Genomic DNA, 12,918 nt, shown 5'->3' with positions numbered 1-12,918 from the left:
TGCTGAAATTAAAAAAAAAGATTAATATCCAAATTATCAATAACTTTCCTATATACCAGCAATAACCATTATAATACATCAAAGGAAAAGGTAGACTCTAAAATATCTAAGAATAATTCTAACAAGAAACAGGCAAGACCTCCACAGAGAAAACCATAAAACTTCCCTGAATGACACAAAAGACAGCCTCTACAAATCACAAACAAATTTTCATGAAATTTAAAAGCTGATGTCAAAATTCATACAAATAAAAAATACATGACAAAGACCAAGAACACTGTCCAAAAAAGCAATGAAGAGATATTTTACTAGATATTAATACATATTTTTTAAAAACTAAAATACCATTGGTTATCAGATTTATTATTACCTTATGTCCTACTAAGAAAGAAAATATACTGCCTATCTATAAAAACATATAAAGTCAGCTCTCTGTATCCACAGGTCATGAATCTGTGGATTCAATCAATCACGGATCAAACATATTTTTTAAAAACTAAAATATTGCTGGTGCAGTGGCTCACATCTGTAATCCCAACACTTTGGGAGGCTGAGGCAGGAGGATTGCTTGAGGTCAGGAGTTTGAGACCAGCCTGGGCAACACAGCAAGACCCCATCTCTATTTAAAATAGAAAAATTAGCTGGGTGTGGTAGCAGCACCTGTAGTCCCAGCTATTCAGGAGGCTGAGGCAGGAGGATCGCTTGAGCCCAGGAGTTCAAGGCTGCAGTGAGCTGTGATGACACCATTGCACTCCAGCCTGAGCAAAAAAGCGAGACCCTGTCTCAAAACAAAACAAAAACCAAACGAAAAAACTAAAGTATTAAATGGTATGGTAAGACCTAGCTAAATAAATTATGGTGTAACAAGATAATGGAATATTATGCAACTCTTAAAAAGAACAAGCTATTCCAACCAGGATTCCAAGACAATTCAAATGGGGAAAGAATGGTCTTTTCAGCAAATGGTGCTGGGATAACAAGATATTCACATGTGAAAGAGTAAAATTTGGATCCCTACCTCACACCATACTCAAAAATTAACTCAAAAGGGGTCAAAAACTTAAATATAAAAGCTAAAATGATAAAACGCTTAGAAAAAAATATATGTGTAAATCTTCAAGACCTTGGATTTGGCAATGAGTTCTTAGATATCACACCAAAAGCACAGGCAATAGAAGAAAAAACAGATGAAGTGAACTTCATCAAAATTAAAAATTTTTCTGCTTCACAGGACACCATCAAGAATATGAAAAGACACCCACCGAATGGGACAATGTATCTGCAGGTCACACATCTGATAAAAGAATTGTACCTAGAATTTATAAAGAACTCCTATAACTCAACAATAAAGAGACAAATAACCATTTTTAAATGGGCAAAGGGTTTAAAAAGACATTTCCCCCCCAAAAATATACAAATGACCAATAAGCACATGAAACGATGATCAACATCATTAGTCATTGGGGAGATGCGACTCAAAATCACAATGAGATGCCATTTCACACACACACTAAGATACCTAGAACCAAAAAAGGAATACAAAACAGTGTTGGAGAGGACAGGGAGAAAGCAGATCCTTACACAGTGCTGCTGGGAATGTACAACAGTACAGCTGCTGAGGGAAAGTTGGACGGTTCCACAAAAAGTTAAACACAGAACTACCATATGATCCAGCAATTTCACTCCTTAGGTATATAACCAAAGGAATTTAAACAAAAACTGGCACGCAAAATGTTCACAGAAGCACTATTCACAATAGCCAAAAGGCAGAAACAACCCAAAGATCCACCAAACTGATGATTAAACAAAATGTGGCACATTCATACAAAGACACAGCAGGTGTTTGATACATTCATCAGTCATGACTTCCCTGCTCAAATCAGGCTCCATTCGAATTCTAGGGATTTAATTCAGTTCGCCAGGCCCTACTGAGTTCCATCATACATTAGAAGTGCTTTATCTATCTTTGAATATTATTAATATTCATTTCAATTTTTAAAAATATTAACTAAATCTCTTGGTGACCAGCACTTTGAAAGTGCTGAGCTACCCTGAAGAGCGTACATGACTACCGTCTTTAGAAAAAGACTCTCTAAGTTAACAGTATGGATAAATGAATGGATGATAGATTCACAACAAAGTAAAGAGAAGCTTAATAATAAAAAAAAGATATTTTTACCCTTACAAATCAACAATAAAAATACCAACAATCCAGTTAAAAAACAGGCAAAGGATCTGAATAGACATGTCTCCGAAGAAGATATACAAATGGTCAATAAGCACACGAAAAGATGCTCAACGTCATTAGTCACTGGGGAGACGCAACTCAAAGCCACAGTGAGATGCCACTTCACACCCACTGGAATAGTAAAGAGGAATAATAAAAAAGGTAGATAATAACAAGCGCTGACAAAGATGTGTAGAAAATATGACCTAGTAATTTCACTCTTAGGTCTATAAAAATGAAAATATATATCTACACAAAAACCTGTGTTCATATCAGCATTATTCCTAACATCCAAAAAGGAGAAACAACACAAATGTCCATTAACGGAAGAATGGATAAAATGTGGTATATCCATAAAATTGAATATTATTTGGCCAAAAAAAAAAGAAATGAAGTACTGACACATGCAACAAGGATAACGAAAACATTTTCTCAGTGAAAGAAGCCAGACACAAAAGGACCACATATTGTATGATTGATTCCACCGTATGAAATGTCCAGAATAGGCAAAATCTACAGACACACAAAGTAGATTATTGGTTGCCTAGGGTTGAGGGGATGGAGGAAAATGGAGAATGACTGCTAATTGGTGAGGGGTTTCTTTCTGAGGCAAATATTCTAAAATCAATGGTGGTGATGGTTGTGTACTTCTGTTAATATACTAAAAAGCACTGAATTGTAGATTTTAAATAAGTGAATACTATGGTAAGTGAATTACATCTCAATAAAGACATTATTTTAAAAATATTAGGACCCCCACTCCCTCCCAAAAAAATGAGTATGCTTCTGTTTCTTGGCTCCAGAAGAGCTTGATTTAGCTACATCCTAACCAGAAACTTAAACTCCTTGAGGACAAAGTCCCTGTGTGCCCCTCAAAGTGCAGTGTAGTGTCTGATAAACTGTAGGTACTCAATACACGCTTGTTTCTTGATTAAAAGGAAAAAAGAATACGTAACCAAAAATTAAGGTACAAAAAGTATGTACTTTCAATATTAACTCTCTGGAAGGAGACCTAAAAAACTGGTAAAAATCTCTCTAATGAGAGAACAGGTACTGGGGCTGACTCGTGCATCGCTACGCGTTCTTTTGCTCCTTTTGAATTTGGTACCATTTGCCTACATTACCTAATCAAAATGTAAATATTTTAAAGCATTATATAAAAAGTAGAAAAATAAATCAATGAATAGGACAGAATGCGGACCCCCCCAAAATTTAGAGGATTAAAATTTTTATAAAAAAAGGATAGAATAGGCCAGGCACGGTGGTTCACGCCTATAATCCTAGCACCCTGGGAGGCCCAGGTGGTAGGACTGCTTGAGCTCAGGAGTTTGAGTCCAGCCTGAGCAAGAGCGAGACCCCGTCTCTACTAAAAATAGAAAGAAATTACCCGGACAACTAAAAATAGAAAAAATTAGCCGGGCATGGTGGTGTGTGCTTGTAGTCCCAGCTACCCGGGAGGCTGAGGCAAGAGGAGCGCTTGAGACCAGGAGTTTGAGGTTGCTGTGAGGTAGGCTGACACCACGGCACTCTAGCCCGGGCAACAAAGTGAGGCTCTGTCTCAAAAAAAAAAACAAAAACAAAAACGATAGAATAGTCAATAAATGATATTGGGATACTATCTTTCTTTCAGAAGAAAAAGTTAGATCCCTATCTCACATAAAACACAAATAAAAACTTATATTTGTTTAAAAAATAAAACATAAAAATCAAAAGCACAAAATTTAGAGAAAAATATATAGGAAAATATGTGTATAATTAATTGTGACAGAGAGAGAAGGACTTCTTAAGGAAGGAAAAAAAAAACCCAGACAGACACCATAAACGAAAAAAGAATTGACAATTTACCTGCATAGGTATTCAAAACTCCTGTGAAAAACACTATTATCAAAGTCAAAAGACAAGAAACAAATTGAGAGAAAACATGTGAAACATATATACCAAAAAATCTTTTTTTTTAAGAGTCAAGGTCTTACTCTGTCACCCAGGCTGGAATGCAGTGGCACGATCAGAGTTCACAGCAGCCTCGAACTCCTAGGCTCCGGCGATCCTCCCAGGCTCCGGCGATCCTCCCACCTCAGCCTCCTGAGTAGCTGAGACTACAGGCACATGCTACCACACTCGGCTAATTTTTTATTTTTTATACAGATAGGGTCTTGCTGTGTTACCCAAGCTGGTCACGAACTTCTGGGCTTACGCGATCTTCCCACCCCACCCTCCAGAGTCTCTAAGAATCTCTTTTTTTTTAGGACAATCAATTCAATAGAAAAACAGGCAGAATAAATGATGAGGAAATTCAGGGGAGAAAGACGAATGCTTAGTAAATAACTGAAAAATGTCTCGGTTTCACTAACAATCAGGAAAATACAAATTAAAACAGATTCTACTGTTCACCCACAAGATTAGCAAAAATAAAGATGGATCACATCCAACCCTAGTAGTAATGGGAGGAAATGAACACGTAAATTGGGAGGCTTTAGACACTATGTATCAACCCTCCAGCCAGTCATTCCTTCCTAAGTATGTATCCCAGAGAAACAGCCACACATTTATACAAATCAACACACATGCACATTGCAGCATGTTTTCATGGGTAAATGCTGGAAACAGGACAAATGACAGCTAACAGGGCAGCTAACTGAACCGTGTTACCGCCATACAATGAAATATCCCCTAAGAGTTGTACCAGAGTAAGGTAGATGCATCCACACTGACTTGGAAACATCTCCAGGACATATTAAGCCAAAATGGCATGTTAACAAAAAATACAAACTATAAAAGAAAAATTGATAAATTAGACTTTATCAGAATTAAAAACTGCTCTTCAAAAGCCACTGTTGAGAAAAATGAAAATTCTAGCTATAGACTGGGAGAAAATATATTTGCTAAACAAAAATCTGATAAAGGCCTTGTAACCAGAATATATAACAAACTCTCAAAACTCAATAAGAAAACAGCCCAATAAAAATGGGCAAGAGAACTGAACAGACACTTCACCAAAGATAATGTATGCATGGCCAAAATCATATAAGATGTTCAGCAGCAGCTACCACCCGTAAATGCTATTATAATAGTTAAAACCAAAATGAGAAATGACACATTTTCTAAAAGTACAGTTTACTATATGCCAATTATACCTCAATAAAGCTGTTTTTTAAAACCACACACACAGTAAGACATAACTATACCCCCAAGAGTAGCCAAAATTGAAAATACTGACAATACCAAGTACTGACAAACAGGCGGAGTCGCCGGAACCTTAACGTGTTGCTGGCAGAAACACACCATGGTACAGCCACTTCAGAAAGCAGCTTAGCAATTTCTTAAAAAAAATTAAACATAACCGGGTCTGTTCGGAAAGCATCCAGCCATGTAATATGGAAAACAGAGACATTTGTTGAAGAAGATACAAGAAACATTGTACATAGGACAATGATGCCTCAGTCCCCTTCAAAGGAAGCACCCTGGGACGTCATACAGTTCTCCCAGCATCTCTTAACCTGCACACGTTCAACATCCTCCGGTGTTCTGCTTGGTGCAGGCCTCCCAGAGCATGCATCACTTTCAACAGATTCTCGACCATCTTTGAAGCATTTGTGCCACACTTTTATTTGGGCTACACTCATTGTATCAAACCCAAAAGCCTTCCGAGTCATCCAAATAGCTTCTGCAGAGGTATGTTCAAGCTTAACGCAAAATTTGATGCAGATTTGTTGCTCAGTCACTTTGAACATGACAGCCACATGGCACGCTCACTCAGCGGCATCTAGTGCCCCACTGACTAGTACAGTGAAGTCCTCATTGTTCACACATGCGCATTCCAGTCCACTCGCCTTGGCTTCCGGGTCACATCAATGTCCCACAAACTGTTCTCGTTACATTAACAATGGCTAGATACTTTCCAGACAGACCTCCAACTGATCTGGCAATCCCAGTCCTAGGAATTTACCCAGAAGAAATGAAAGCAAAGAAAGACTTATACACAAATGTTCATAGCATATTCGTAATAGCCCTACACTGAAACAACTCAATCAACGTCCAAAAACTGGTAAATGGCTGAACAAATTTGTGATAATTCCATGCAATGGAATATTACTCAGCCACAAAAGTGAAAGAACACAGGAGGCAACACGGTTAGCTGACAGATGGGAAGAGGGACCCCAACCTCGACCAGCTCCCATAGGCCTCAGGGGAGTCATGGAAGTTCCCCAGGTCTCAGGTCTCCCGTATATGGGACGACTAATCCATCTCTAAATCCCCGGGAGAATCTATCAGTTGACAACCCAGTATTCAGCAGTCACAAAGTAGAAAATAAAGACAATGCAGAGAGCAGGGTGGAATTCTGCTAAGAAAAACAATTCAGGATCTTGGGGAGCTGTCTGTGAATACTGGCAGCCATTCCTCACCAAGAGTTTAATGACAAAAAACCCTCTGCCAGAGCAGTAATATTTCTTGGTGCAAAATACCATTGGTATGAAGTATTTTGGCTCTGAGCAAATTCTCAAGGCCATAAAGTTCACAACCTTATTTGATGGTTTTATAAAGCTGTAGGCTTAATGCCCGTGTAATTCACATCTGATTTTCAAGATTATGAAAAGAGAAATAAAGAACCACCATGCAGCATGGTCCAAACTGAGTAGCTTTGCTTCCTTTCTATCTAATGACACCCCTCAGCCCTGCATGCTGGCGCTAGCCTCCCTCAGCCTGGCTATCCCACTGGCAGGTTTCAGCAAAGCCCATGAAAACACAGGGGATGAGAAAGTCTGCCCTCGGGAACTTAGAAACCAATAAGCCTAGCAATGGCACACGTGTTCTGAAGGAAAAGTGGCTGTTACCCTTCCAAGTGTTACTTGTCACAGTGCACTCCAGAGCGCCACTCCTAACGGGGACAAGTGTGGTCCACACACTTGAGGTTGTCTCCATCAGCACTGCCAACGCTGACAGTGAGAGCAGATGCCAACAGCACCAGGGATATTCCTTACACAGCGCTGCGCCACACAGACAATGCACACGGCTGAGCCACCGGCTGGCACTGAGGGCAACTCTCAGCCCAGCTGCACAAAGGGATGAGGACCCCAGTCTCTGCTAGTGTGCTCCACAAGGTAACCCAAGACAAGACATCAGGGGTGAGTCTCTGCTCTCTTACGAGCTGGCCAGGTGACTGAGCAAGGGACCCAACTGTTCTGATCACCTTGTCTGCAAACCAGCACAGCACCCAGGCCTCAGCCCCTTGGCACCTTGAGGGCTGCCGAGATGCTTTTGTAAATGGGAAAGTGCTTTGCAAACGTAAGGGATTCTTATTAACAAGAGGAAGTGATAAGAATTCTGCCAACAGCAGTCGACTGAGAGAGCCCACCTTCCCCCCAGCTCGCCCCACACCCATTCCCAGGCACCCAAGTGGCACTGACAGCAGAGAGGTGGCCAGTTCATCAAAGGTGCCCTCCAAACCCCTGCAGATACCAACTGGCTCTGAGAACAATAGTCACACATACGCCACCTTCCCTCCACGTGGCTCAGGGTCTCAGATAGCAGAGAAATGCTAAGTCTCCTCCTCAGTGAGATCAGAGGGGGAAGGAGAGGGGGAAAAGACAGGAGACGCCAAACCGGCAATGACAACCTGCTTCCCCCGAGCCATCCGGATGGGTGAGGAGCAGGCCTGGTGTCAGCCTGCTGCCCTCAGGCCCCTCTGACACACTGCCCCTCAAATGTAACCCTCACGACCTTCTGAGGTGGGAAGCCAGCCCTAGAAGGGTTAAAATAACTTGAAGACAGAACTCTTAAGCCCAGCCTCAGCGGAGAGGGTCTAACTTTGAAACAGGAAGCAGACAGGGCAAACCCCAAGACTCCTGGGCCTAGGGCATCATCCCAGAGGAGGAAAGGCCTGCAAACTCCACCCCTCCAGCACCAGGAGTCTCTTATACAGCAGAACTGAGCGAGAGAGAACAGCAGGTACAGGTCCTTTTTAAGACCTGCAGCCAAACAGACCCCATCACCCAGACCCTGGAAAGGCACTCAGGAGCAATGCTCCCTCCTGTCTGGGGCCATCACAAACCTCCGAGTCCTCCAGAACTTCAGGCCTACAAGGACCTGTGGGACACTGAGCTGAGCAAACAAAGCATGGAGAAGTAAACCTGAGGTCCTGACTGCCTGGAGCCAAGGAGCAGACACACTCCACACACTCCAGAGCCACATGGGGCAAACCTGGAACAGGAAGAGGAGCACACCCAGCCCCCAGCTTCCTGCGCCAAGCCCAGAGGCTTGAGCGGGAGCTCGAGCTCTACGGAAACCGCTCCCCAAGGGGCGATGAAGTTTCCACCACTTGGGGACACTTCGACTACCCTGGTGCGAGCACAGAGCACTTGTGCTGTGGGAAGTAGCTGCGCAGGGCCCAGGGCCCGGCCACGACCCGCAGGCTCCCCAGATGGACATTTCTGGGAAGACAATGCAGTGCCCCAAGGGGGGACAGAAGCTTCTCCATTCTCCACTGTGGATTCCAGTGGTTCACCCAGGAGCCACTGCAGGACAGGGAGGGAGGGCAGCGCAGTACTTTTCCAGAAGCTCGTCCGGGTATGAGGAATGCCGCTCCCTAGGCCTCAGTGACCCACCCTTCTTGAGTATTTAGGTTCAGCTTTCAATATTTTTCACTTAAAAAAATGCCTGACACCTTTTTTTTAATAATTTCCCATGAGAACCAGAAAGTGAGCGAAGAAAGAATTTCATTAGCTCTTAAGGAAGAACAGGATACTGGCTCCCGGAAATGACAGGAGGGGGCTTCAGGACATAGGCCCCCGAGTCACAGCACAAGTCACAAAGGCCAGTCTGAAAATCTTCCCAGGAGCCTGGAAACTAGTCCCCCGGTCATGTGCACTTTCCAGAAAATCCAACAGAAAGCCCTTCAGAAGGAGTGTGGCTACCGGCCCCTGCTGGCCAGCTGGGCTGCACCAAACGGCATTCCCCGCCAGGCTGACCCCTGGCCCTCTTCCCACAGCAACCTCCTCCAGACGCCAGCAGACATTTCAAGGCCTGTTTCCTACTGCTCAGCCAGGGGGCCTGCGACTAACTCTCAACACATGCCTGGCCAGAAGACTAAAAATCGCATGTGAATTTACCAGTAACTATATGTTACAAACCAAACCAATATCTAGGCATCAAAAGACAGACTAGAAGGAAACATACCCCAAAATGGTTTCTTCTTTCCTCTTTTTTTCCAAAATTTCTTTTAATCAACATGTATTTTAATAATGAAAAATCACATATTTTTAAAAATTACTTGAACATAAATAAAATGGATGTACGTCACTACCTAGCTTAGGCAGGAATCTTTGCCCGTATTTACAATAACCTGGCACTGTTTGGTGGGTCCTGCGGTGACCAGTAGCCTACGACGAGCAGAGGTCAAGCAAGACAGTTCATTAAGAAAGGAAGGCTAGAACTTTTACGACAAAACTAAAAACGTCCAAAGTGACAGTGCGGAGTTCATTGTAAAGAAACTGGAGGAGCCTAGAAAAAGCAGGGAACTGTCAATAGAAATGGCATGAAAGCCACCATGACACTGAGCTCTGTGGGGTCAGGGTGGGCTGGACCATGGAACAAGAGCTCAAAGAGCTCTCAGGAAACCAGTTTCCATCTGGAACCTGGAAACCACACAGAACTCACACGACTGGGGCTCAAGCTGTGGAAGACAGAGAGTAAGCGGCAGCTGGCCTGGGGAAACAGGAATGCAACAGCCTGCTAAGAGCTGGAACTCAGAGCAAGACTCAGGTAAGATGTTGGACTGTCCCCCAGGCACAGGCGGCAGGTGCTCCAAGCTCAAGCAGCCGCCAGACCTCGGCCTTTGGAGTTTGGCCAAAGAGAGCCCAGGACAAGTTGGGGGTCTGTGGTGCTGTCTGGCTACCCACTGCTCACACCCTCGCCTGACCCCTGCACTCCACAGCTCCCACGCTGCTACCAGCCCGATGTGCACATTCTCTCATTCGGTCCCCTCAAGCTCAGAGCTGCCCTTTTGGCTGGAATCTGAGGACCTGCATCAGCAGTCGTCAGCCTGGGCACAGGCCCTGAAGGACAGGAGGCTCTGCAAGGCCCCAGAAGCACGTGTGGTCTCAGGGACTCCAGGCCCAGAGCCCTGGCCGCGGCACACATGCTCTTGCTAAAAACCGTTCAGAAAAAAAGCCAGAGTGGGCTGTCCCACCAGGCCCCTCTGCACAACGGCCTCTTTCCCATTTCATCAGGAAAGGACCCTGCCACCCTGTATCTTACCACTGCACACCATCCCAGGGCATAAAAACCTAGACACTCTTGGGGGGGAGGGGGGCAAGGGCAACATACATAACCTAAACATTTGTACCCCCATAATATGCTGAAATAAAAAAAAAAAAACAAAACCTAGACACTCTGGTGTCATGCTGTAAAAGTGAACAGATGTAATGAGCCAGCAGCAAATCCTTGTACAACTCAGGTGGTTTCCAATCCTTTCTTCCAAAAACCTGAAGGACCTCATCAAGTTGTCATTTAATGCTAGATCTTTAAAATAAATTTTGATAGTACATGCCAAAAAATCACATAATGGTCTTAGAGTTCATGGAATTAAACAACACTGCTATAACAAAACTTCCATTCCCATTTCCTTAGTTGTGCAAATAAGGCTATTCAGCACTCATATCTAGAATGAGAACAGGAACAAAACAATACCAAGCCCTGTCTCATTCAAGCAGTAAGTAACATTCACCCACAGGTGCACGGACTAATTACAAAAATATGAAAAACCCTGCCATTATGCAATATAATGCCATATGATAATGCCATTATCATTATGTGATGTGTGTCTAATCAAATTTCACTTAATGTTGAACAGTTTGTCAAAATCTGTAATCTATTATGCTGTTTTGGTCAATTGGATACTAGTAATTGTAAAGACAGTTCAATATAGAAGAAAAATTTTAATGCTCAGAACTGGGTAGGTAACAAAATTTTTTTTATTTTTTAAATTTAAATGTATATACTTCTTTTGTGGCAAATAAGTATTATACAGTGAATAATAAAATACTCTCAAGAATAAAAATACGTAACTTCAGAAAGAGCTTGTTCATGTATTTTTTTAAGTGAATGATGGTGGCTATTCAAATCACAATGTTATTCATAATCCAACACATATGGTTTCAAAAGTAATGATAACAAGTGATTTCAAACTCCCAACGTTTGTGTTAAGCTAGACGTGAACATTTCTAAATGTGAGTTTCCAAATGCAGGTTTCCAGGCCGTGACGCTGCATGTGTCAATGGGAGCAGTGGTCTCCCTTCCACCTGCAAAGCTGCCACCCCACCCGCCCCTGCCCCTTCCCGAGAGCACTGCCAGAGGCCCAGCTCCAGGCCCCTCAACATCCTGTGCACCTCCATCAAAGTCCCCCATAAAACACAGCACCCATCAAAAAAAAAAAGAAAAAAAAACACAGCACCCAAAACAACAGTCTGGAGATTTGGTGGCTGAATAAAGGCAGTAATGGTGTTCCAACCCAAAACGTACTAAAATTCTTATTTGTCCCACAATTGCTTTTAGAAGGCGCTGATGGCACCCACGTGTAACGTGTCTACCTTCTGCTCCATCCAGAGGGAGAACGGCAGCAGGAGCGCTCCCACTCTCCCTCAGGGTTAGGTGGTTACCAGAGCAGACCCGGAGAAGGACGAGGCGAGCATCGCATGGGCCCTCGCAGCAGCCTTACCTGGAGGTGCGTTTTCTCGTGGCCTGGAGTGGCCTCAGGTGTCAGCAGTGTCTCTTCTGCTGACGTTTTCTTCAACTTTTTCTTCTTTTTGTCTGTCACTTCGGAAACTTTTCTCTTCTGTTTTGCCATCCTGCAACAGAGAAACTACATTGCTAAAGACCTAGAAAATAAAAGCTCTTAGGCCATATAGCATTTTTAAACAAAGCAGGGGAGAGCATTTTCCCATTATATAATAAAAGAAATACAAAGGTACTTCAGAAAATATGCAAAATATACAAAAGTTAAAAGAAAGTCAAACCCCCTAGTTTTATCACCTAGGGACAACCAACTTAACATTTTGATGTGCTTCCTTTCTTTTTTCTGAGTGTTTTTATCATAGCTGCAATTATACATAGATTATATATTCTGTATTTCTAACTCAACATGAACACAAAGCTTTTAAAATTAAGAGAGATCCCATTTTTAGTTACAAAATCATAATTTTCCACAGGTGAAGTCTGTCTATTCCCTAATTATTGAACATTCTGAATTATTTTTATTTTCTACTAGGATGGACTAACTCAGACTCCCCCATCGACTGGGGAAGCCACAGTACTACAGAGGCACCCAGGCGTAGAGGACCATGGTGAGCCCAGGATGCCTCATGTGAGCATGCGAGGACCTGAGATACCTCCAGTGAGGTCTATCTTCCCAAGCACAGCAGTGTCCAGAGCTCCAAGCACAAATCAGAAAAGAGGCCAGGTGCGGAGGCTCACACCTGTCATCATAGCACTCTGGGAGGCCAAGGAGGGAGGATCTCTACTAATACTAGAAAGAAATTAGCCAGGCGTGGTGGCGCACACCTGTAGTCCCAGCTACTTGGGAGGCTGAGGCAGGAGGATCACTTCAGCTAGGCTTCCGCCATGGCACTCTACTCAGGGCAACAGAGTAGACTCTGTCTCAAAAAAAAAAAAAAAAATCAGAAAAGAAGCTCATGAAT

General features: G+C 43.0%; 1 protein-coding gene and 1 long non-coding RNA gene across 2 annotated transcripts in view; both read right to left on the bottom strand.

Moving 5' to 3' along the window:
- The window catches only part of LOC105805943 (chromosome unknown open reading frame, human C7orf50), a 115,435-nt gene extending 103,367 nt beyond the window's left edge, over positions 1–12,068 (bottom strand). Inside the window, exon 1 of the mRNA XM_012638911.1 lies at positions 11,940–12,068. Coding sequence (XP_012494365.1) covers positions 11,940–12,068 — 129 coding nt within the window. The remainder of the gene's footprint in view (positions 1–11,939) is intronic.
- Positions 12,038–12,918, bottom strand: part of LOC105806059 — an 11,407-nt gene continuing 10,526 nt past the window's right edge. The window contains exon 3 of the long non-coding RNA XR_001137235.1: positions 12,038–12,069. This is a non-coding gene — a long non-coding RNA (uncharacterized LOC105806059). The remainder of the gene's footprint in view (positions 12,070–12,918) is intronic.

This window comes from Propithecus coquereli, unplaced genomic scaffold (assembly GCF_000956105.1).
Source record: "Propithecus coquereli isolate 6110/MARCELLA unplaced genomic scaffold, Pcoq_1.0 Scaffold137, whole genome shotgun sequence".
In the NCBI taxonomy this organism is placed as follows: Eukaryota; Metazoa; Chordata; class Mammalia; order Primates; family Indriidae; genus Propithecus; species Propithecus coquereli.
The sequence above is the reverse complement of the archived record's forward strand: the minus strand, read 5'-3'. Positions and strand labels throughout refer to the sequence as shown.